Raw genomic sequence first — 22759 nt, 5'->3', positions numbered from 1 at the left:
AGCACGTTGGCCAATGAAATCCAAATACCGGGCATTAAAAATCCACTGCCCGACATGAACAGGAACGCGCGTATGCGCATACATACAGCATACAGACTGCTTTTTTTTGGTCATAAAGGGAGAGGGGAGGAGGCGACGATGGTCTTTCTATTCAACAACGGAAGAAAGAATATTCTCACTTCATTTTTTTTTCTCTCTTCTGTCACAGAGACTATATCATATAGAGTGCGAGGTGATCCCTTTTGTGACGAAAAGAGGTACACAAGCATTTCTGATATATAAGGAAAGCATAGGGTAACCAAAAAAAATTAGTCTGTGCTTTCGCTCAGGTTTGAAAGGGCACCAGACTCGCTGCCGACCAGATCCACATCGTGCTGCCTTTCCATCAATCCTGGATCTAGTAAGTGTATATGTAAACATTTCAAATCGATGCTTGACTATACAGATATCACAACAATCCAACCTGGAAAACTGATTAATTAAACATGCTGCCAATATTGTTTATCAGCTCATTATAAATAAAAGTACAAGCCAGACTGCAAATATCACCGCAATGGTACTCAATTATTAAAAATATGTTGTATGGCATACGAAGATCATCTGTCCGAGATAATCCTGAACACCCCACGACTTCAATCTTTTTACTAGATCCTTCAATGATACGAAAAGCATTGATGCCTGCATTGGTGAGACTATAGATCCGTGAAACACGCAATAGCACCGAGCTTTCGACTTGTTCAAAATGCTCAAGGACAGCACCAGTAACACCTTTCACGGCTGTCAGTTCCAGATTCAGTATTTTGGTTTCCTCAAGTCGTTGTGCCCACACAATCCATCCTGCCTCTGTGAGAAAGTCGTCGACACTATTACTGTACGGTGATGTGCGGGTTCAAGCTTAATCTCCTGACTAGTGGGTGCTGTGATGGTTCGCACAACTGCATTAGACCTTGGTTGTCGATGGGTATGTTCGTGAGACGCATTTTTTCAAGCTGTTGCAAACGTCGAAGCGGAGTAAGATCGCAAAGAGGATTCTCGCTGAACATGTGAAGGAAATTTCGCAAGGAAAGTATACGGAGCCGTTGCAGCGTACCGATGGTTGCGATAATGCTGTTCAGATACTGCGTTATTCCAGCGCGATTTCCAACTTCCAAGATCTCATTTTGTTGCTGCATGAGCAAAATCTGGGACCAATCTTCGCTTGACATACCAGTGATGTCCGTCAACCCCAAACTTGTCAGCTGTGTGAATTGGTTGCGTGCCAAGACATCCCAGCAATGAATATCAGAAAGACCACAGGCGACTATACGTAAATGTTCTAGTATCGGCTGCGATTTTACTACTATCGGCATGATCCTCTCGTGTCCCTTGCCGTTGAATAGCAGTTCATAAGCCATACTGCCTTCCTCGCCATCATTCGATGCTTTCCTTTCAGTTACTTAATATAAGCACTCGTGCTTCTTGATAGTGAAATCCATCTGTCTGCTATGACTGGTTCGCTGCATTCCCACATAATGTAGCGTAATAGAGGGCACAGCTCATAAGCTGTATAGATGTTGGTTGGAGATACGTTGTTGAATCGTGAGTAAGGCGATAATATCAAGTACTTGATGTGGGAGCAACGCTGCAATAAGGGACGGATCCGGTATTTAAAACTGAGAACACCGTCCAGTCTTAAGAAGATAATGTTGTGTATCGGTGGCCTTTTGTGTCTGCTTCTGCCATCAACTTGTTCAAGAGTAGCGTCTGATAAGTTAGTGCGGCCATCAAACATCACTGAAAGATGCGTTAATGACGGCAAGAAGTCCAGTAGCATTGGCAGCGAGATATCGCAAGTGTGAAATGAAATCGTCAGAGCAGTTAGCGTATGCGAGAAATATCTGATGGATCCTGGCAGTAACGTGCTACTGTCGAAAATAGGTTGTAATTGTTTGCTATGCACATGGTTGCTGATGTCTTATTTTTTTTTATTGAAAACAAAGAAAAAGCTTTAGTATATCTTTTGCGCATAAGCAGTAGTAAGTACTACCGAATACGCGATCCTCTTAACGCAAAAAAAAAGAGTATCGTTTTACTTCACCAAGGAAGCGAATGCTGTATCTTCGCCAAGCAAGTCGTTCCAGTACTTTATACGTGGCTTGAGATTTGATGTATACTGATTCGACTTGTTGTCCCAAACATTGAAGCATCGCGTCGCTCCTTTTGTTCCATGCATCAGGCGAGATTCCCACCAGTGTCCACAGGGCTGTCTGGTAAGTGGGGATCGCGTATAACCAGCGGCGACATACTTTCACACATTCGACACAGCCCGCTGTCCGATAAACGAGAAGATGTACTGAATGATTCGGGAGGCAAAATCGAGATCAAATCAGTCATATTACGTGTATGTGAAAGGGGACGCGCGAAAAGAAATTTGGCACGAGGCTTTTAATCGAACAAAGCCTGTATAACATAATCCGGACTCGTGAAATAATATGTCCGACAAAGGAAAAGCAAGTCGAACCAGGTAGCTCACCTGAATTTTATTTGGAAAAGGGGGACCCTGAAGATTGATCTATTGTAACCACCAGTAACTTCATTTAAATCTATGCTATCATAGCGATACGCAGATACACATTAGAACAGGCTCTTTCTAAAACCATCGACTTCTCGATACGAAAGAAAAGGCTTCAATCAATACTCGGGTTTATTGTTTGCGAGCCGCAAAAGTCATATATAAGTAACGAATCGCTTGGCCTGGAAAACACAGCATCCCTGTGTGTGTGGGTGCGTGCATGTTTTGGTAGAGCAAATATATCATATCTTCAACAGGTCCCCCTGATATCTTTGGTGAGCGATCATCACTTTCAAATAGGTAACGCATACCTTGAAAATATGTAACGAAGTAAAGTTAAATAAGAAAAGGAAGAGAGAAGTGAAGGTGTAAGGGGAGGGAAAGAGCTGTTACAAGAATCACGCTTTAAAAGCAGGCACATCGGAAAGATCAGTGCAAGCTTTTCGATCCAGGTGAAACCCAAAATGATAAGAAAATTGTGTTGTGATAAGCTACGTGCAGGAAGAGTGAGAGAGACGAACAGCTGAAAAAAAAACATTCCAATTTTTTACAGATCTGACAATTATACAGGTCTGCTGGCGTATGCTCTGGCGTTGCCTCTTATAAAATAACCGACCATATCCTCGATAACAATTTTTTTCTTGACAATTGCTTTGGCAATTTAGGCGAACACAGAAAGTGAAAAAGAGTGCCAAAGCATTGTGATCGTGTTACTTTCGGCTACGATACAGAGCCACTGTCACTGTTCCCCGCTTTGTTTAGCACGGAGCTGTGAATGGATGGAGGGGGGAGTAATTAGCTTTTTGTTCGCGAAAAAAGAAAAAGGAACTTGTCGTGCACATAAAAAAAAGGCGAGGCAAAAGCGGTAAAACGTTTATGCGGAAAGTGCGAAAAAGAAAAATATATTTTTATTTTGTTTATCATTTTCTTATTTGTGTGTAATAAATAATAATAAAAAAGTTCGTTTCAATTATCCCAACATATACCGTTGGCATCACATGCACCCGAAGGTTCACGATCGGCTGCCGGAGTATATGACCACATTCCCACTGGTATATATTGCAAATTTTCTTTCAGGGCGGACCACTGAATCTGCCGATCATCAAAAGAATTATGACAATAGCCCAGCACAAGCAATGACCTGATCATGGCACCAAACAGTGCATCTGTACTACAGACCAAAGCTGTACCAAAACGAACTGAAGAGAAGAGAAAAAAGAAAGGCGAAATTGCTCGCTTTATATAGACATTTTTCTCGTTCGGGACTTCAAATCCCCGTGAATTCTCATTGGCCCAGATAACGGGTTGCGTATCAACTTGTGGGTTGCCTACTATGGCATAACAAAAGATACAGCACCAAAGGAAATGAAAGGAGGAGTGGTACCTGATGGTCAAGTAGACAAGCGTGCTTCGGCGGTAGTGGTACGTGTCTCTCACCATGGGCTGCTGTACCTCCGATGCTGTCGCCGCTTGGTTGTGAGGGGGTCCGTGCACGGCACCGTGTCAAGCGAAAACAAAGACAAGAATGTGAATGAGCATGTAGATTCACGGAAGAAATGCTTTTCTGTGAGCAATCAAATGGCAATACAGGAGTGATTGACAAGGTAAACAACTTAACAGATTCTACGGCATCAGTTGTTCCTGATCCAGCATTAGTAAACATTGAGAACACGATCCTCCCAGCAGCCAGTTTCTATTCTTCACCCAACAAGGTAAACAGCATGAGTATAGAGCGTAGTCCACAGACTATTCCATTTGATTAGTATCTTTTGATTGCATGTGCTGTGTGCGGGAATGAATACAACACACACTTGACTCCAACGCTGCAGTATATAAAAAAAGATCGTTATCTTTTACTGTGAAGCGTGCTTGTCTACTGTTGCTTTATAATTTTCGCCATCCGCCAACAGTTCTCTGAACTACGCCGTGTAACCTCCCTCCATCCATTCCGAATTCATACTCTATCCAAGTATGTATGTGCTGCCGCAGATAAGCTGTCCGCTCATGGTAAGTATACGCTGCCGCTAGTGAAACTGACTCACCCTTCATTGATTTTCATTGCTGCTGATAAAGTTAATCGGTTCGTTTGTTTTTGTGCGGGTTCTACGTTTTTTTTAGCAGCTTTCAAGATCCATTGGGACGATCAGAAGAATAACACCATAAACGATGACTTCCTACTGTACATCTTTTGACCCTTTTGCGCGTAACTCGTTGCTCCATTGATCACCTTGTTCACCCGCCATTCCTTTGTGCACTTTGAGTACCAAGTAAATTGGCCAAATCGTTGCGTAACAATGCGCTTTCACTCTACGGAGTTTTCGTTTCAAGGGAAAGCTGTTGGAACGTTCGAGGTTTGACACACGCATCACTTGTCACTATCCAAAGAAGAAAGATCTGTGTTGCGCTCTTCCTGAGCTCCTCGTTCCTAGACTACCTTTGCTTCCTGCTGACTCACGTCAGTAATATGTGCTTTCTTTTAGACAATGACTACATGTTCGTACTTAATAACCCGGCACGACTACGCGAGAAAAATGATTTTCTCAACGTGCCCTGCTTTTACAACCCTCTTCACACTCGTCCTTACGCCTCATGATAATGTGAGAGGGTGCTTTTTCGTGGGGCAACGGAAATATGCTATTTGGCCAATGAAAACGCTGTTCATGCGAAGAGTGATCATAAACAGGTCTCCCTGGCATGATTAATGCTCATCCAACCAATGCGTACAAGCAATGACAGAGGTATGTAAAGTTAATATGTCTGCTATGTTAAATCTATCAATGCTAATTCAGATAAGGTGCAGAGAAGAAAGATTGCATGTAAAACAGAGAGGATAATAGCCACAGTGTCGATTGATCTCGACACAACCATAATTGGACCTTTGGTCTGAAATCTCATCGGTGCATCTATTTCTAGTATAACGCTTTCGATTTTTGCAATCCCTCGCTTTTTGCAACCCAATTTATCGAAATTTTATAGCTACCGTCTACTAAGTAGTAGAGTCAAAACTTTTGACCTTGCTAACAATAGCTCAAAGTTAATATTCATTGGAAGGCTAATGATGATACGCTTATAGCATTCTTGTCGCTTTCTTGCGGTGCGGTGATTGAGAAGAAGCATAGTAGGATGCGATGATTTAAACTGAAAGACCCCTTCTAGAAAAGGAAAAAGTCAAGCCGGATTAAGATGTTTGGTAAGGAGATTTTCCCCTTGCTTCCACTACTTTAGAGAAAACGCCTTTATGCTGTAGGGTAAGTCTGAGCTAATATCACAGCAAAAGCAACTACTGAGACCCTCATTTTCGAAGCACAGCATGTATACATATACCTTCTAGATCTTTGTTTCCTTTTATTATACGTTTTAGCTAAATGCCTGTAGACTAGACCGAGGTTAGGGTGTAAGGAAGAATAAATCGCTTACAAAAAGTTGAACAAGGGGATAGATGTTGTTTTGATTGCCACGTCTGTGAAAGGTTGTACGCAGCAGCGAAGCCTTTATTTACACATTGTGTTTGTTACTGCAGCGCGGATTATACAAAGTTCAGTACATAAGAAGGGAAACCGAAAGGCAAACTTTGCTTTGTTTAGCAATTTAAAAGTTAACTACATTTATTACCTTAGCAAAGGACTCGTGTGTATCTTTAATCTAGCATTCTAATGCTTCGAGTTGACTAATTGTATGTATCTGCATTTGATATCAAATATACTTAGAATATCTTGTCGACGCTTATATCTGTTCTTCAATAGGAAAAATCAATGCTTAGCAGTTTTGTTCGGGGCTGTGATAAAAATTACTGGCAATGACAAGTCCCCAGATACAACATGCAGCAACATCGACACTAAAAACAGACATTAGTTACTAAAGGTCTCTTCTTTACTTCGTAACGTGATATGATCGTTGCTTAAAAGCAGATAACATATGAATACAAAGCATGATGATATGAAATGTAGCATTTGATCTGCTACTAATGCTTTTGAGCAAATACATACGAGGGGGAGGGAGGGAAGTGGGAAGTGAAGTTGGTATCATGAGAGAGAGAACAAATATGGAAAAGCACGGGGTCATTACTTATTGAAGTGTTTTATATCTATGTCACCTAATTCTTGCGCAAATGGGCAGTTCCAACACCGTATTCTCGCTTACGCTTGAAACTTGCTTCTGACTTGTTATCGCTGACGTTCGTTGTTTTCTTATAATCAGATATCACGTCTTCTTTGACAAAAGCAGCGGATCCAAACGATGCATACGGTTTAGATTGGACGGATTGGGCAGTTGCTTTGGGTCGTGGTGTAGCTGTCATTGTTGTTGTAGCACCTGAGCGATTGCCCTTCAACCCAAAGGCACCAGATCGACCACCGCGCGAAGAATATGATGCAGAGTTAAACCCGTTACGAGAGTAAGGAGAATAATTTCGTCGATTAGATGCATAGCCGGATTCGGCTTTATCGCTGTCACATCTAAGATTTCGAAGTACATTAAAATGAACAGCATTAGCGTATCCAGAGATACGAGAGCAGTTAAAAGTAAAGAAATCCAAAAACTTACTTGGACCATTGTCGTTCTTCATCCATCCAAATGCCATCACCGGCGTGTTGCAATGTGCAGTTCTCTCGATACGGTAAACGCAATACATCTGCTACCCAAGCTCGTGCCTCTGAGTCCAATTTGGGAGTGCGTCGAGTGTATGCTGTTTGGGGCATGTCTGATAAAAATTCAGACAAGCTACCATATTGAGCGTTACCCCAAACCATACGCGTCTGAGCAAATGTGCAGTATAAGAAGCCTATATAAAACATAGTAACCATATCGACAATTTGTATTAGATCGAAAAATACATACTGGAATTTGTACATAAGCAACTACGGCAACAACGAAGGATGAACGTCAATTGAACACTTACATTTGGCGCGAGTCATTGCCACATACAGCAGTCGACTATATATATTTTGAGGATTGCAGTATTAGTAACGCAAAGCACAGATAAAGATATGATACATGACAACACAGAGAAAGTAAAGCGTACGATTCTTCTATAGTATCAGCCTTGCCATGCGGAACGATACCGGACTCGCTGGCAACAGAGAATACGCAGGGCCATTCAAGACCTTTTGCACTGTGCATTGTTGAGATTGTCACCTTCTACATAACCATGAATAGTAAATCATAAGCATAGATAATCAGTTGAATCTAGTCGCGTACAATAAAACTACCCTTCTGTCAAAGCAAGATAAAAGATCAGAAAACTCACGCCCAATTGTTCGACTTCCTCTTCTTCTTTGGTGTTCGAGCTCAAGGTCGTCACTTCGAGGAACTGGACAATACGATCTCCAGATTTGACACTATTCGATAGACGCATACATATAGTTCTTATCAAGAATTTTCAAAATTCTACAGAACTCTTTCTCTTTTTTCATACCTGTCATTGGGATCGTGACGTTCTTCAGGGAAGTCTGTGTACTCGGGTAACTCAAATTCTTGGCTATGAAGATTTTAGGTACATATAAGCTACTGTTACTTTTTCTGTCCGTAGAATTGAACCTTTTGCTACACTCCTCGCCATCATTTGAAAAAAAGAAAACTACTTTACTTGTAAGCTTGACTGACTTCCTCTTTGCTGCGCGGTTCCGCACCAGCCAAGACAGCAGCAGCCGAAAGCTGCACCGAGTTGTTGGGCGGTGGATCAAACCTCTTGGCATAAGTAATCAATTCACCAACGTTATCCCAACGTGAATCACCATCTTTATCCTGGAACTCCTTTTTCAGATACTCCTTGTAATGGATCTCGCTAATGATATGTTCCAAAATTTTGTAGATGTAATCCTATAAAAAAGCGAAAGTAAAAATTCAATATCGAATTAAAAAGCCCATCCAAGTTTACAACCAAATTTCTTTCTCCTTTCTTTCTTTCTTTCTTACCTTGTTGCTGATCATTGCTTGAGCACTATCATATAAGTCAACGAAATCTCGCAAGTTTAGTTTGGTTTTGCCTGGAATTGTGACACCCTTAACTTCGCCAGAGCAAATATCACGAAGGACGTGGATGATATCTGTGTTCTTGCTACGACTCATGTTCTCAATCTTGTTCATTGTGACTTCACCCACACCACGTTTTGGTTTGTTGATGACTCGCTCGAATGCTTCAGTATCGTTGCGGTTGTAAAAGAAGCGCAGATAGGCAAGTACGTCTTTAACTTCGACACGTTCAAAGAATTTCACACCGCCGATCTAGAGAAAACCAAAAGACAGTTGCTTAGCGATCTAGGGAGAAAACGCCACAAATACATTTTGACAGCAAACTTACAACAACGTAAGGAATACCGAGGACATTAAGGGCTTGTTCAAAACCGTTGGATAAGTACGACATGCGAGTCAAAATGGCAATATCCTTGTATTTGATCAATCCACCCGAGTATTCAACAAGTCGTTTGATTTCTTCAGCAACAGACTGGCATTCCATCGTATCACTCGACATTTGCAACAACGACATTGGCACACCTTCGGCATTCTCTGTAAACAGCGATTTCTGGATACGGTCACGATCTATCATCAAAGAAATTAGAAATGGACATGTTATGCATAATAACTTGAACACAAGTAGCACTAATAGATTTTGTTTACCCTTGTTCACGACATGAAGAGCAGCGGTGAGAATTTTCTTGGTGCTTCTGTAATTCTTCTCGAGGTTGCAGACTGTTGTGTTTGGATACTCGTTTTGCATTTTTATGAAGCTTTCGCGGTCTGCATTTCTCCAACCGAAAATGCTTTGGTCAGGATCTATTTTGTAAGAGAATAAAAAGCTCAATATGGATCAAAATTCGATAAGCAAAGAAAAAACATCCTTCTTACCTCCAACAATAGTGAGCGATTTACCACCTTGTGTCAAACCTTTGACAATGTCGTATTGTACAGAATTCGTATCTTGAAACTATACATCATATAACATGTATTTTCTCATTACTCTCTTACGACTTTTCTAGGTTCTGTGAGAGAAAAAGATATTATTGAATACCTCATCCACAAGAACATGTCTGACGAAATTTGCGGCGCTTGGGTACTTTTGAAGCAGTACTCGAGTATACAAGAGCAAGTTGTCAAAGTCCTATGGTACCACAACATACGTCCTTGTTAGCTACCGTTCATTGCTGCTTTTTCTGCTTTCAAACTTACAATGTAATTGTCTGCGTGCATACGATCTTCATAAGCTCTTTAAACAAACGAGAAAATCGATAGTTAGCAAGATTACAGAGTCCGTCAAGTTGCCATAGCATTTTGAATTAGAGGATATTAACATCTACCTGAAAACGATGCATATGTCTTTCTTAGTGTACTCGTTTCGATACTTGGCAATGAAATCATCAACATTCATGCCCTCATTACGTGCTGCCGATATCGCGGTCCAAAATGCATCTATCGAATATTGAAAGAAAGGTGTTAGAACATACGTTCCATGCTAACATTCAATACGGTAGCACTACATCTTTTCAGCGTCATGCAAAGCCTCCCTTGCATACAAACTTTTCTCCTTATCTGTTACTAGACTTTAATAGATCAATTAACGTACCAGGTTTCATCTGTGTGCGAGCATAGGTTGACAACTGATTACCTAACTCCTTCACGAGCTTCTTGATAACCGATTTGCTATACGAACAAAAAATATACAACTTCAATTAACCATTCAACATACCATGTTACACATATAGAATATATTCTTATCTTACCTAACATCTACATCAGCAATGGTAAAGTTTGGCTTCAAGTTGACGTGCGCATAGTATTGTCGAAGTAGCCGAGCGCAAAGTGAGTGAAACGTGCCCATAAATAACTTTCTGCTTGTCGCTGGGCCCAACAATTTTGGCTTCTCAAGACGTTCTCGCATTTCTCGAGCAGCCTTGTTGGTGAAAGTGACAACAGCAATGTGCTGTGGTTTGACGTTTTCAGCCAGAACGAGCCATGCCACGCGCGACGTTAACACTTTTTTTTTAAGAAAAAACGCGTAAATAAATTTGTGCAGGAACCGTGTGTATGAATGAGTGCGATGACACAATTGTTACCTCGAGTTTTTCCAGATCCAGGTCCAGCCAAAATCTGAACAGCTTTGCTTCTGCAAGTGGCAGCTTCAAGCTGTGCTTGATTGAGACTACTAATGAAAGGTGTGTCCATTGAAGATTTTAAAAAGATAAATACTGAGTTTTTGGGAGTAGAATGAAAAAGGCAGTTTAGGTTTAAAGAAGAAAACAGAATAAACGCCCTTGCTCTCAATCTCAACATGGCAAAAAACAGCACTGTCCCAAATGCCTACACTGGTGTAACCCGGTGGTGCCTGCAACTTGTTCACAATAACAGATCTTGACTTGACAGCAACGCAATACGTTTCTCACCAATGACGACAATCATATACTGCAAGCGATTATATTCAAGCGGTAACTTATTTCACCAAAGTCATCAATAATTTGCTATAGCATCGCGCCGTCGCGTTCTCGCGCGCAGAAATGATCAGGAAGCCTATGTATATTCTGACGTGTAGATAGCGATTGCTATAACAACAGAATTTACACGGAGTCCTAGTGACATTTAAGATGGGAGCAGCACCACTACCAGCATCGAATCCAGCACACTCTCCACTTTCAACACGTACAACCAACGGCGAGTCTGGTTCACCCGCCATTTCAAGAGAACTCACCTGGTTGCGCCAGAGATAGTTCAGATGGATGGGCAGCCCACTGATTTTCCGAAGAATTTACTGCTTTCCACCTTAGTTGTTTGTCACAGATGTTATATGTATGGCATCTACTACACGCACATGGCACTGTAACATAGCCAATGCTTGCCTATATTAGGCGTTTCATTGCTATGAAATGTTTTGTCGGAAAGATTGGTTACAAAAGTCAAGGTTACACTTGCGGCAATTGCCATTTATTTTCCGTAACTTTTCTTGTCGTTTGGATTGTTTTCCTTAGCATCCTACGTGGTCACGCTTTCGTACGCTTTCTCCATGCTCTTCTTCTTCCTTGGTTGGGAACAGTTTATATGGATTCATGATACCATTAGGATCAAATACATTCTTGATCTTGCGCATATTGTCGATGATAGTACTTGATTTACTGTACGACAAATATGCAGCCTAAATATATAATATACATCCATATTACTGTCAGTCATCACGCCTATTGTTTCCCTGCATCTTTATTCTTCTTCTCGTAACGCCAACATACCTTCATCATACCGATGCCATGTTCCGCAGAGCCACTATACATAACACGTTTAATCCAAAGGTATTTAGAAAAGAGATTCCAGCAATCTGTTTTTTTTTTCTTTTATGTTTGCTTACTCACCTGCCCTTATGTTCAGCAACCCATTCATATACAAAATCATCAATCTTGGTTCGCACAGCCTCATCCTCTCTTATTGCTGGTATAGTCAAGTGCATGTTGCCATCGCCTACATGTCCATAACTATATAAAAAACGTGTTTGAATGTTTTAGAAACCAGTCCAAGCAGTATTTCTCCACATCAAACGTGTTAGCAGGAAAAGCTCGTATTAGCTTCATTACCCGTAAATTGCAACAATATCACGCCCAATCATGCCATCCGCAATAGCCCATGCACGGGTATCTTCAACCAGCTTATACAACAATGGGAGGTCCAACGAAACGTCGAAATGAATCGATGTAGGTCCCTGCTGAACAATAGCCTTGGGGACGTTGTTACGCCATGACCAGAACCGCTCGATCTGAAATTAAAATGAAAAGCAATACAAACGAACTAATCAATATACCCTCGTCTTCCTTGATCTTTCTTTGCCCCTTAAGATCGCAGCGACTGAATTTTTGTTTTATCCCATATAAATTTACCTCATCAGGCGTGCGAGCCACCTGGCCATCCAATATTATTTCTTTATCGAACAGTTGCTTCAAAAGTCGATTCGCTCTCTAATATACAATTGAAACATCCATTATCAATTTCTGAGTCCACCCACTACAGTGCCCGCTCGATAATTCGATACTCGATAACTCGATATTTTCGATAATTCGATCACTTATGGCTGTGACCAAAGTGATCGAATTATCGAGCGGGCACTGTATCACCATACCCTCCAGAAGCATCACATAACTATCATAGTAGTTTCAATATTCTTCAAAGTCGACCATGTATTATCATACTTACCAGATCCTCAATATCACGGTCCTTGCCAGCAGTTTCCATGACAACATAAAATGGATGTGTTTCCTTTTCAAGCGGGAACGGTGATCCTTTGGGAATTTGGAATTCCTGATCCTTGACAACCTTGACCGTCGAAGCATCCAAAACTTCAAATGCAGCAATTGTTTCTGGTAGCTCACGACGGGCCAGCCCGTATGCTTTAACGACATGTTCGAAAGTTTGTAAAGCAATCAAGAAAACATTGACGGCAGGACGAATTTGAGCGGTAGCCAGCGATACGCCCGTGATAAAGCCTAGTGTGCCTTCCGATCCAAGAAACAGGTTTTTTAAATGGTAACCCGCATTGTCCTTGCGCATGGTCGTCAGGTTATCAATGATAGATCCGTCGGAAAGAACCTGAATTTCGGAAAACATTTTAATGCACCTTTCCCTGACAGCAAAACAAAATGAAAAAGTAGCCCTTCTTACAACTTCAAGACCCATGATGCTTCCATGCAAGTTTCCAAACCGCATCTGGCGGATGCCGCCAGCATTTGTCGCAATATTTCCTCCAATACGACAGATGTGACGCGCGGGTAAATCCAAAGGAACCTAATTATGTGGAGCATTTGTTATTATTAAATTTTTTTTCCCTCCATAGTGCGAAGAAGGTGGGGGATAAAGGAGAATTTTTGATGTACCTGAAACCCAGCCTGGGAAAGATGTTCATCAAGCTCTTGTAGAACACATCCAGCATCGCAGACCAGATCGCCTATAGATAATTGTCAGGGATTAACCGTGTGAATTTGAACCCAGTCAGTTGACAGATAATCAACAACAGCAAACGTTAAATAGGGTTCCGAGGGAAGGAACCGTCCACTGCCGATACGTCTCCTCCCCCTCCTGCCCTTATTACTGTACCTCTGAGCTCATCGAATTTACGTATCTTGGTCATGTTTTGTGTGCTGATAATGATCTCATCAAACACAGGGATGGATCCTATAGAAACATGACAGCAAACGTGTGCCATCGATCAGCAACGGACGCCATCATGTAGGTACATATAATTAAACATTCAATAGGATGCCCTCCCGTTCGTGTCTTTCATCCACAATCCATCAATATATCCATCGTTTTCTTGAGCCGCTCTTCGAACACTATACCTCCGGAAGCGCCAGTGTTTCCACTCTGAGGGACAACAGCAATCAACTGATCATTACAATACTTGAGAATCTTCGACACTTGTTCTGTCGTTTCCGGTAACAGAATTACAGCTGTGTTGGCACGGAACATGTTGTACCAGTCGCATACGTATTTGGTATGCTCAGACACTGACATTGAGTCGCGTTCCAGCACGCATTTTTCAGGAAGAAAGCTTTTGAAAAAGGCAATATCTTCGTCTGTGAGCTATATATACACACATGAATCGAAAGGTGAACTTTCACTTTACGTGTAGATGATGCATTCTGCATTGGGCAATAAAAAGACAGCTCCAACCGAGAGTTTAAGGGTGCACGTACCTGCTTATACTTTGGATCGCGTTTGACGCGCTCGATTTTCTCGGAAGTAAGTTGAGTAAGGCTGAATCCGTGTTTATCTGCGGTCATTTCCTCGATGCGTCTAAAAGGTTGGGGTGTTATGAGAAAAAGAGAAAAAAAAAAGAGAGAGAAAGAGATGCTTCTTTATAAGTTGGGTGGGTGCGTGCTTTTTTTTTGCCTGATGTGACCATTTTTAAACCTTATCACAACAGTCTCATCCGGTAATATTATGCACAACACACACAGGTTCCTGCTTATATCTTTCTCCGAAAAGCATCTTTCACTAGCTCTGTGTCACACATGCGAATCAAGCTCTATGAGAAAGCCGCTTATGTGTAATTTGTATAAGTACCATTACTGGAGGAGTATAAAAGATGAGGTGTATCTTTGGAATGACAGCAAAATGATGGAGGTGCTTGTTCTATCTTGATAGCTGCAGTAGTAGTGATGTAGTAGTTGCGGTATCAGGCGAGCAAAAAGAATCTACTTGACGTGTGTAGCTATCATGAAAGGAAATTCAAACTGTAGATCAACCGCTTGATTATGTAGCATATACACATATGCAGTCATTTCTGTCAACTTCTGTACCTGTGCTCAAACCCCATTCCCGCCCGTCGTCAAACTTGTGGTCATCAATGAGCCGATTTTTATTACTTTAGCAAGATGGGTAGTTGGAGAAAATAAACGGTGGGACTAATTAAGTTGCTTTTATCAGTGGCGATTCAACGCAACAAGTGGTTCAATTACTATTGACGGCTGCCGCAGTAGTTTCCAATTTTTTTGCTGGCGCAGGTTGGGCGATGGGCGACACTTTGATACCGGGAGGAAAAGCAAGGCTTTCATAATGGATATGTCGCTATAAAGAGTAGCAAGCTTATTGCTTTACGGCTGTGACAATCTTGATGACGCAAGCCTGATTTGTTTCCTTAATATATCAACAGAAGAAGGCATTGTTCGAGGTACAACTGTTAGATTTTCGTACATAAACTATTTTATCTCTTCATGACTTTCGTAGTATCTCAGCTACTCGTATGGTAATTGCAAGTATTGATGGTGATTTCAGAGTCTCATGATAAGCTCATGCTTAACAAATGAATATGCTCGTCTATGCCTTTGTGGAGAAGGCAAGTCTAATATGAGTTTACACCATAGCTTATTACCGGCTTACGAAGTATTTCTGTCGACAAGACATATGTATCGCCAGACAAGGGACCGCTTCTCAGTTGATATAAGCGTTCAAACGACACTAGTTTTGTATTGTACTCACGTGGAATATGTGTGGTATACACTGACAACATACAGCATTAACTATGGCAAAGGAGTCAATATTATTGCTTACATGTGGCCCCAAGCCAAAGGAAACCTTCGGCTCAACATTTTACCTTGGTGGAAAAGTAAAATGGGGTTATTGTTTCTTGGCGGAGGGTGGTCAGGGCTTCTAAGCCACTGGTGTCAAATTGAAAATATAAAAAGCGACTGTCATATTTTCTTTTTTTTCGCCAGCCTTTTTACTTTTGTCTTTCTTTACAATTTAAAAAGAACCAGTTCACAGCATACTCTTACACACACGCACACACACTATATATCATGTCCGGATTCAATATTGCAACACCATCCATGGCCACACCTGCCGTGCCACAAACACCTTCTGTGCCAACCCCTTTACAACAACCAACCACACCATTCGCCCTTCCTTCCACACCCGCACCTGCCGATGCGCCCACTCCTAGCAATAACAATAGTAACAACCCTTATGCTGTGGCTGGCATCACTCCCATTCTACAGTAAGTATATTATTCTTTAAACATTAAACATGACAAACAAGGTCAAATTCGCTCCCGATTTATTTGGGTGGGAATAGATCGTCAGCAAATTAAATAGATCTATATAATACTTGGCACTAAAAAAGTATCTGCGTTTTTTTTTGCGTAATCTTGTGGAAAAAAAAAGAAATATTGTGGCAACTGTCAATCTGGATTGTCGTTTGGACCTGAAAACCATTGCTTTGCATGCTCGCAATGCGGAATACAATCCAAAGGTTAGCAGACACAACACACACACACACACACACACACGCATATACACATACAGACCGAGGTGGGGGGGAGAGAGATAGAGAAATTGAGATCTAAAACTGTGGACGTTGGGGATTTAGCGTTTCGCAGCAGTGATTATGCGTATTCGTGAACCAAAGACGACGGCGTTGATCTTTGCGTCGGGCAAGATGGTGGTGACGGGAGCGAAATCAGAGGATGATTCCAAACTGGCAGCACGCAAATACGCTCGTATCATCCAGAAGCTTGGCTTCCCCAGCAAATTCACTGATTTCAAGATTCAAAACATTGTGGGCTCGTGTGATGTGCGGTTCCCGATTCGACTTGAAGGATTGGCCTATTCGCACGGACACTTTAGCTCCGTAAGTAGCATTTTCGTGGTGGTGGTGGTTGTGTGTGCTGTGTGTGTACGTGGCAGCTTAAAAAACTTTGGAAATGATTGATTGACTGATGGGTGACGCGGGGGAAATGATTTAGTATGAACCTGAACTGTTCCCTGGTCTGATCTATCGTATGGTCAAGCCAAAGATCGTGCTGCTGATCTTCGTGTCTGGCAAGATTGTGCTCACGGGTGCCAAAGTGCGTGAGGAAATCTACCAGGCTTTCCAGGCTATATACCCTGTGCTTCTCGAGTTCCGAAAGCCTTAAAAAAAGCAGCCATCAATCAATATAACGCCGTCATCATCCATGCCATCCCATGCCATCCCAATCCTATTCTCTACTTGATCTTCATACACTACACTCTACTCTACTCAAGCCACATCACCATCCATTGTCCATTGCAAAAAAAAAAAGTAAGAAAAAGCCCAACCCTGTAATATAGTATAGCTCTCTCTCTTTTCTCTCCTCACCTTTCGTCATATAGCCTTTTTATTACTTATACATATCCGTCTTTCAAAAGAAGAAGAAAAAAAGTTAATGATAGTATTTGCACATATAAAACCAAATAAATAGTCATACACACCATCAGCGCCATTTGAGCGAAAAAGAACAACGCGTAATGACCATTAAAGTAAGGGGGGCCGGTGTGCACAGACCAAGGATGACTCATAGTTATGCCAAGTTGGATCACCACACGTCGTTGTCATGTCGTGTGTGTGCATCCTTGGCAGCAGCAGCAGCAGCTAGGGTTCTCCTGTGCCACCATTCTAACTACAGTAAGGTAGTAGCACACCCCCACGAGCAACTCCCCCCCCCCCCGCCTTTCTCTCTTGCTCATATACCTGCTGCCTGGCTGGCTAGCTGGCAAGTTTTTTTCTGACGCCATCATTTTGCAGCCAGCCAGCCAGCAGCAGTCTTCTTTTTTCTTTTTACGTGCGTTGGCGCAGCAAGCTTAACGCAACACCTTTTTTTCTCCTTGTTCTCACTTTTTTTTTTTCTTCCTTCCAAAAATACCGTTCTCCACCTTGTGAAGACTGTAACACACTTACAAGCAAAGAGATAGAAATAAAGACACCCGTTTAAACGTGCGTGTGTGTGTGGCCCTCTTCTCTTTTCTCCCGTTTTTGGTTTAAACAAGACAAGACGACGTATAATAGCAGCAGCAGCACCACGACGCTTATAGTGTGTGTACATTGTAACCGCTTATGAAACCACCGCCTACCTCGCGTTGTTATACACTCCAAGACACGCACTTTTGTTCTTCATCTTCTTCTGCTCTGCGGACATAGGACAGAAAACAACACAAATCAATGAAGGCCCAAAATAAAACCGTCCGTCATCGTCGTCGTCGTCGTTCTTCCTACTTGCCGCCGTCTCCTCCCCTAAGCGCCACCACAACGGTGACAACAAGACCCGAAGACCGGGAGGATAGCAGTGCCCTGGAGGCCATGGCAACGCTCTTGGACGACAACAATAACACGAGTTACCACGACGACCACGACCAGCAAGGAGTAACAATAATGACGATTCCGCAGCAACAACAACAACAGCAACAACAGCCAGGACATGTTCCTGTAACGGCAAGCAATGGCTACACTACCACCACCAACGGTGCTACTACAAATCGTACGACCACGACAACAACAGCAGCAGCATCAGCAGCAGCAGCATCAGCAACGACGAGAGTGACGGCGACTTCGGCATTCACTCCCGAGGTTCCAGAAGAGGACTTTGTGCTCTTTTCGTCGTCATCACAAGATACCACTTTTATGTCTTCTCCTCCGAGCACTCTGTTTGACTCGTTCGAGGATGAGTCGTAAAGGGACTTTCCACAACAGGGCTCTCATTTGCATTCAATCATACATACATTTCTATATACCAGCTTCCTTTTTCTTCGTTATTGATTTTCTATTATATATTCTCTTTTTTTTTTTTTTGCATTATTTCCCCATTATTTTACATATGTTCCAATTCAACCAGAATCAACCCAAAAAAAAGTTTATTTGTATATCCTCAGCTCATATCCCATCTCATCATCCCATCATGTCCCCTCTCTGTGTGTGTGCTTTTTAGAGAAAAAGAAAAACGCTTCAATATCCTCTTTAACTCTCCGTATATAGTGATATATGCTACCTCTTCCTTTTCCTTACGTGTCCTATTATTTATGTTCTTTTGTGATCCACTACCATCATCCATTCACCCACTATACTCAAAAATATTAATATTAGACCATCGTCATCGCTATTATAATAAGCAAGTCCTTTGCTCAAGTATGGCACCTTTGGAGCATATAGCAGATCACATATGCCAAGTATTGGAAAGGGTTTAATCCATAAGCAGGGATTTCGAAATTTTTAGGGGTGCTTGAGTACTCCCGTTTTCTCTTCTTTTTCTTCCAACTCCCTTATGTTATATGGTCAGACAGCATAAAAACGATCGCTTGATCGCACAGCTCTTGGTGCTCTTTCCCGGAGGAGGTATATATACCTTTGTTGAGTTCATGAAGACCAAAGTCCTTTGAATATCATACTTACAATAGTATATGTAGACCCGGGTTACTTCCGCTCTTGTCTTGGTTATTATGAAACGGCACCCGTTGAACGCATTGCAGAAAAAATATTCAACAATGGAGGCTATTACCCACGATTACTCGGCAGTAATACTAATAATCGAACACAACATTTGAATCAAGCCTTACAATTACTGGCCACTGAATTCTTTCCAGATTGCAATGTGGCCTATTTACGAGAGAGACTGCTACGCTATGACCATAGCCATGTTGAACAAGTGGCTAATGAACTCCTCCAGCGACAAGACCAAGCGTATCCGGAACGGCTCGAGTATGGCAAACTGGATCGATCGGATCTGATTAAAAGTGAAGGATATCGTGCACAAGCACAGGCTCAGCTCGCTTTGGATTATCCTCAGGTAAAAAAAAGTGTTTGTATACTGTGGGGGCTACCATTTCACATGTTTACACTCACTCACATAAATATAAAAGGTCTGGAAGTCGTCGATACGAGCCGTCTTGGCAGAGAACAATTGGGATTATGTAAAGAGCTATGACCAGCTCCAAGATATGGGATCAGGCGGGTTTTGGACGACTATACGCAATTTCATTCGACACTGGTCGCTTCCTACATCATCCACCTCGTTCATAGCATCAGCAACATCCGCTGGATCATCCTCGAAAAACAACAGTCATGACGATACTGGAGACGATAAGGAGGAATTTGAATACGATCGACGCATCGTACGACGACGCGCACTAGACGCACAATCAGCCCAAGATGCCAAGACAGCACTGGAGATCAGCCACGACGAATACGACGAACTGATCACATGTCAATGTTGCTATGGCGACTATGTGATTGAACAACTCGCATTTTGCAGCCAAGGCACGCACATGTTTTGCCACGACTGCATCACGCGATACATTTCAGAAGGCCTGTTTGGCCAAGGCGCGCTGCGCGGCGCTGCCCGTATACCCTGCATTTCCATGGGCGGCAGCTGCGACGGATGCTTTGCGCACTCGGTGTTGGAACATCGGATTCTGAGCCAAGATATCTGGTCTGCTTATCAAAAGTCGGTCTTTGAAGAAAACATGCGCGCGTGCCAATCCAAGATTGTGCGTTGCTCGGCTTGTGGTTACTGCGAGATTGACGAGTCCATGGGGTTGCCGTTGCATACAACGTTGGATCGCCTCATGGTGTTGGTGGCGGGCGCGCGCTGGTTAATGGTATTATGGATCGCCCAATCATTCATCATTTATCTGTATCATCGTTTATTGCTGCTACACTCTTCTTCTTTTACTACTTTTACTACTGTTGTACTTTATATGATGGTGCTTATTGTTACCACCTCCTCTTTTCAAAAGTGGGATTTGAAAGGAGATATCGAAACCGTATACGATCGGATAGCTTGTGCCCGTCGTGGTTCCGTCTTCCAGTGCCGGAATCCGGAATGTCGTCGACTTACGTGTGTCTTGTGCCAGCACATTGTACGAGGGTTGCACAAATGTTGGGAGAAGGAACAGGATGGCTTGAGACTCTACGTTGAAAAGGTAAAAGGAGAATCAGGGGGAGAAATGCCAAATTAGTCATTGTCTGATCCTTGTTTCCTTATTTAGGCCATGGCAGATGCCGTCAAGCGCACGGTAAGGAAACGATGACGCATACTGCAAACAGATTTTATATGAGATGTGCTGCAGTTTTGTTCACACGGCGGATTTTTCTTTCCTGTATAGTGTCCTGTATGTAGTCTGTCGTTCCAAAAGGCAGATGGATGTAACAAGATAGTGTGCCGTTGTGGTTAGTTTATTTTTTTTATCAAGTGGTTGTTAAAGTAAACGTAGGCATACAGTATCTAAAGTCGTAACCTAAATGTGTATGTATAGGATATACCATGTGCTACGTATGCCGCAAGGACATCCGCAAAGGTACGTTGTGAGAGAGATATGTGTTTTTGTGTTTTTCCTGTCGCCCGATCAAATTAACACACACACACACACACACACAAATATATACTCGCGGATCATATAGAATCGTATTCCCATTTCTGTGATCATTTTCGAGAAGTCTCGGGCACTCCGTGCGATCAATGTAAAAAGTGCGACTTGTACAAAACTGACCCCGAAGACGAAGCTGTGACGCGAGCAGCCAATAAGGCAAGACGCGAATATCTTCGGGCACATCCCGAACTGGCGGCTTCTTCACAGCCTAGCCACGTGGTGATTGGTCCCATATCCACATTTGAAAAGCTCAGTAAGTTTTTTCTTTTCTGTACGATTTGGACTTGGTAAAAGTGGTGTACTCCTAACTCAAGATGATGTGCTATCTAAATAGATGAATGGCGGCACGAGTCGGTATTATGGATATTACAACAAGCGTTGGACTTTATCGTGTAAATAGCATTTATCATACTTATCTTTTATCGTTGGCATTAATAACTATCATTTATAAGGAATCCTCTTTCGTTCCTTTTGGCTTGCTTCACTATTGGCTTCTTTTTTGCTATTAAATTTACAAGTATGATATGGTGGTGGTGGTAATTTATATGTGCTTTGCTCGCTAAATAGCGAATTTACGTTGCAGGCACCACAGAGTGTGGCACTTATAGCATATGTATTGTGTGCAGCACAATTTTGGCGGCACGGTCTTGTTTACATTGTTATAAATAAGCACTGTTCAATCCGCATTATGTTGTTGGACAATAATCCGTCTAAGTCTACTATGTTGATTTATCGATTACTGTACTCCTACCCATAACGGATAACCGCTGTTTCGGGTTTATTGTTAATTGTTCTGGTACTTAGTGCAGGTGAGGTACCAGCCAAATCATGGTTTCTTTATATCCGAGAAAAAAAAGATTACCCCAATCAACGAATTTCTACCTTCTGTGACCCCGTTCAGCGTTCACTTGTCTTCCCTTTTCTACTACACCTTAAACCTTTTTCCCTCTACGTCCGAGCATCAGAGGTTTTTATGCAGCTAGCTGTGACACCACCATTGTTCTTTCGTTTGGGCGAGCATATGTCAAGTTCTTGACGCGGCTCATCATTGCCCTTTAATAAAACACTTTCAGCTATACTTATGGACCTTGTACACCTTAAGAAGGTTCGCGATTTTACGCATACGTAAACAAAATTTTAAAAATCACTGCATCAGGGTTACTCACTCTAATAAATTAGGCAAACAAACTGACAACAAGTGTGTACCCTAAGCAAATCAAGTAACCTTGTTCTTCGATTACCAACATATTTATCGATAAGCACGCAATAATGCGCAGGAATTTTCTATGGTAAGAGCAGCACAACATCATACTACAGCGGTTGGCGATTACGTGCATTCTTATCAAACAACTGGTGCGCTTTCTTCTATCTCCTCTATCACCACCGTCGTTGAATATACCACTATACCCTCAGAGTACGCATACTTCCTATGCCAGTTTTTTTGGTGGGAGAAGCGGTGTGGTGGACGATAGCACATCGCATGAGCTATCAACAAAAGAAAGATTACTGTCTCCTATGTGGTATTACTTCTATGCTATGCCTCTGTACATATAACTGCGGCAATTAGCCAGTGTAGCTAATGGCTCTC

The 22759-nt window shown here is 42.1% G+C and overlaps 7 protein-coding genes across 7 annotated transcripts; 3 read left to right on the top strand and 4 right to left on the bottom strand.

Annotated features, from left to right (window-relative positions):
- Nucleotides 1-308: 308 nt before the first annotated feature.
- BDB00DRAFT_877023 (uncharacterized protein) lies at nucleotides 309-1394 on the bottom strand (the record flags this gene model as incomplete). The annotated part of the gene is made up of 3 exons (XM_053127550.1): nucleotides 309-397; nucleotides 592-843; nucleotides 947-1394. The coding sequence occupies 3 exons, from the start codon at nucleotides 1392-1394 to the stop codon at nucleotides 309-311; spliced, it is 789 nt and encodes a 262-aa protein (XP_052975120.1).
- A 5129-nt stretch (nucleotides 1395-6523) lies between these two features.
- Nucleotides 6524-7536, bottom strand: BDB00DRAFT_26291 (uncharacterized protein). The gene is made up of 3 exons (XM_053116699.1): nucleotides 7449-7536; nucleotides 7094-7331; nucleotides 6524-7005 (listed from the first exon to the last, which is right to left on the bottom strand). Exons 1-3 carry the CDS (start codon nucleotides 7462-7464, stop codon nucleotides 6645-6647), a joined length of 615 nt encoding a protein of 204 aa, XP_052975119.1. The 5' UTR covers nucleotides 7465-7536; the 3' UTR covers nucleotides 6524-6644.
- BDB00DRAFT_771815 (P-loop containing nucleoside triphosphate hydrolase protein) lies at nucleotides 7484-10708 on the bottom strand (the record flags this gene model as incomplete). Its single annotated transcript, XM_053119994.1, has 13 exons — nucleotides 7484-7687; nucleotides 7797-7887; nucleotides 7946-8068; nucleotides 8136-8368; nucleotides 8465-8773; nucleotides 8850-9088; nucleotides 9167-9322; nucleotides 9395-9473; nucleotides 9558-9647; nucleotides 9852-9955; nucleotides 10110-10186; nucleotides 10267-10519; nucleotides 10600-10708. The coding sequence occupies 13 exons, from the start codon at nucleotides 10706-10708 to the stop codon at nucleotides 7484-7486; spliced, it is 2067 nt and encodes a 688-aa protein (XP_052975118.1).
- Nucleotides 10709-11333: 625 nt separating this feature from the next.
- On the bottom strand, nucleotides 11334-14372 carry BDB00DRAFT_846393 (uncharacterized protein). The gene is made up of 11 exons (XM_053125154.1): nucleotides 14209-14372; nucleotides 13852-14095; nucleotides 13610-13687; nucleotides 13390-13460; nucleotides 13178-13300; nucleotides 12713-13105; nucleotides 12400-12477; nucleotides 12100-12278; nucleotides 11881-12000; nucleotides 11761-11794; nucleotides 11334-11669 (listed from the first exon to the last, which is right to left on the bottom strand). The coding sequence occupies exons 1-11, from the start codon at nucleotides 14293-14295 to the stop codon at nucleotides 11502-11504; spliced, it is 1575 nt and encodes a 524-aa protein (XP_052975117.1). The 5' UTR covers nucleotides 14296-14372; the 3' UTR covers nucleotides 11334-11501.
- Nucleotides 14373-15732: 1360 nt separating this feature from the next.
- Nucleotides 15733-17322, top strand: BDB00DRAFT_846389 (TATA-box-binding protein). The gene is made up of 4 exons (XM_053125153.1): nucleotides 15733-16010; nucleotides 16177-16264; nucleotides 16382-16642; nucleotides 16758-17322. Exons 1-4 carry the CDS (start codon nucleotides 15814-15816, stop codon nucleotides 16926-16928), a joined length of 717 nt encoding a protein of 238 aa, XP_052975116.1. The 5' UTR covers nucleotides 15733-15813; the 3' UTR covers nucleotides 16929-17322.
- A 161-nt stretch (nucleotides 17323-17483) lies between these two features.
- BDB00DRAFT_846385 (uncharacterized protein) lies at nucleotides 17484-18661 on the top strand. Its single transcript, XM_053125152.1, has one exon. The coding sequence runs from the start codon at nucleotides 17972-17974 to the stop codon at nucleotides 18479-18481; it is 510 nt and encodes a 169-aa protein (XP_052975115.1). The 5' UTR covers nucleotides 17484-17971; the 3' UTR covers nucleotides 18482-18661.
- Nucleotides 18662-19019: 358 nt separating this feature from the next.
- Nucleotides 19020-21079, top strand: BDB00DRAFT_846382 (uncharacterized protein). The gene is made up of 5 exons (XM_053125151.1): nucleotides 19020-19138; nucleotides 19210-19589; nucleotides 19663-20400; nucleotides 20539-20724; nucleotides 20791-21079. Exons 1-5 carry the CDS (start codon nucleotides 19075-19077, stop codon nucleotides 20830-20832), a joined length of 1410 nt encoding a protein of 469 aa, XP_052975114.1. The 5' UTR covers nucleotides 19020-19074; the 3' UTR covers nucleotides 20833-21079.
- The last annotated feature ends 1680 nt before the right edge of the window (nucleotides 21080-22759 follow it).

This window comes from Zychaea mexicana, assembly GCF_025766255.1.
Source record: "Zychaea mexicana strain RSA 1403 chromosome Unknown BDB00scaffold_100, whole genome shotgun sequence".
Lineage (NCBI taxonomy): Eukaryota > Fungi > Mucoromycota > Mucoromycetes > Mucorales > Lichtheimiaceae > Zychaea > Zychaea mexicana.
The sequence above is the reverse complement of the archived record's forward strand: the minus strand, read 5'-3'. Positions and strand labels throughout refer to the sequence as shown.

What these genes read in the sequence shown, in the direction of transcription:
- BDB00DRAFT_26291 (XM_053116699.1), bottom strand. An exon ending in GAAGAACGACAATGGTCCAA is followed by an intron (nt 7,006 to 7,093) that starts GTAAGTTTTTGG and finishes TCGAAATCTTAG; the next exon opens with ATGTGACAGCGATAAAGCCG.
- BDB00DRAFT_846393 (XM_053125154.1), bottom strand. Translation starts at nt 14,295, where the DNA reads ATGACCGCAGATAAACACGGATTCAGCCTTACTCAACTTACTTCCGAG. An exon ending in GCGATCCAAAGTATAAGCAG is followed by an intron (nt 14,096 to 14,208) that starts GTACGTGCACCC and finishes GTGTATATATAG; the next exon opens with CTCACAGACGAAGATATTGC. An exon ending in AAACACTGGCGCTTCCGGAG is followed by an intron (nt 13,688 to 13,851) that starts GTATAGTGTTCG and finishes ATGTTTCTATAG; the next exon opens with GATCCATCCCTGTGTTTGAT.
- BDB00DRAFT_846389 (XM_053125153.1), top strand. Translation starts at nt 15,814, where the DNA reads ATGTCCGGATTCAATATTGCAACACCATCCATGGCCACACCTGCCGTG. An exon ending in GGCATCACTCCCATTCTACA is followed by an intron (nt 16,011 to 16,176) that starts GTAAGTATATTA and finishes GGAAAAAAAAAG; the next exon opens with AAATATTGTGGCAACTGTCA. An exon ending in CGCACGGACACTTTAGCTCC is followed by an intron (nt 16,643 to 16,757) that starts GTAAGTAGCATT and finishes GAAATGATTTAG; the next exon opens with TATGAACCTGAACTGTTCCC.
- BDB00DRAFT_846385 (XM_053125152.1), top strand. Translation starts at nt 17,972, where the DNA reads ATGAAGGCCCAAAATAAAACCGTCCGTCATCGTCGTCGTCGTCGTTCT.
- BDB00DRAFT_846382 (XM_053125151.1), top strand. Translation starts at nt 19,075, where the DNA reads ATGGTCAGACAGCATAAAAACGATCGCTTGATCGCACAGCTCTTGGTG. An exon ending in CGGGCGCGCGCTGGTTAATG is followed by an intron (nt 20,401 to 20,538) that starts GTATTATGGATC and finishes TCTTTTCAAAAG; the next exon opens with TGGGATTTGAAAGGAGATAT. An exon ending in TGAGACTCTACGTTGAAAAG is followed by an intron (nt 20,725 to 20,790) that starts GTAAAAGGAGAA and finishes TTCCTTATTTAG; the next exon opens with GCCATGGCAGATGCCGTCAA.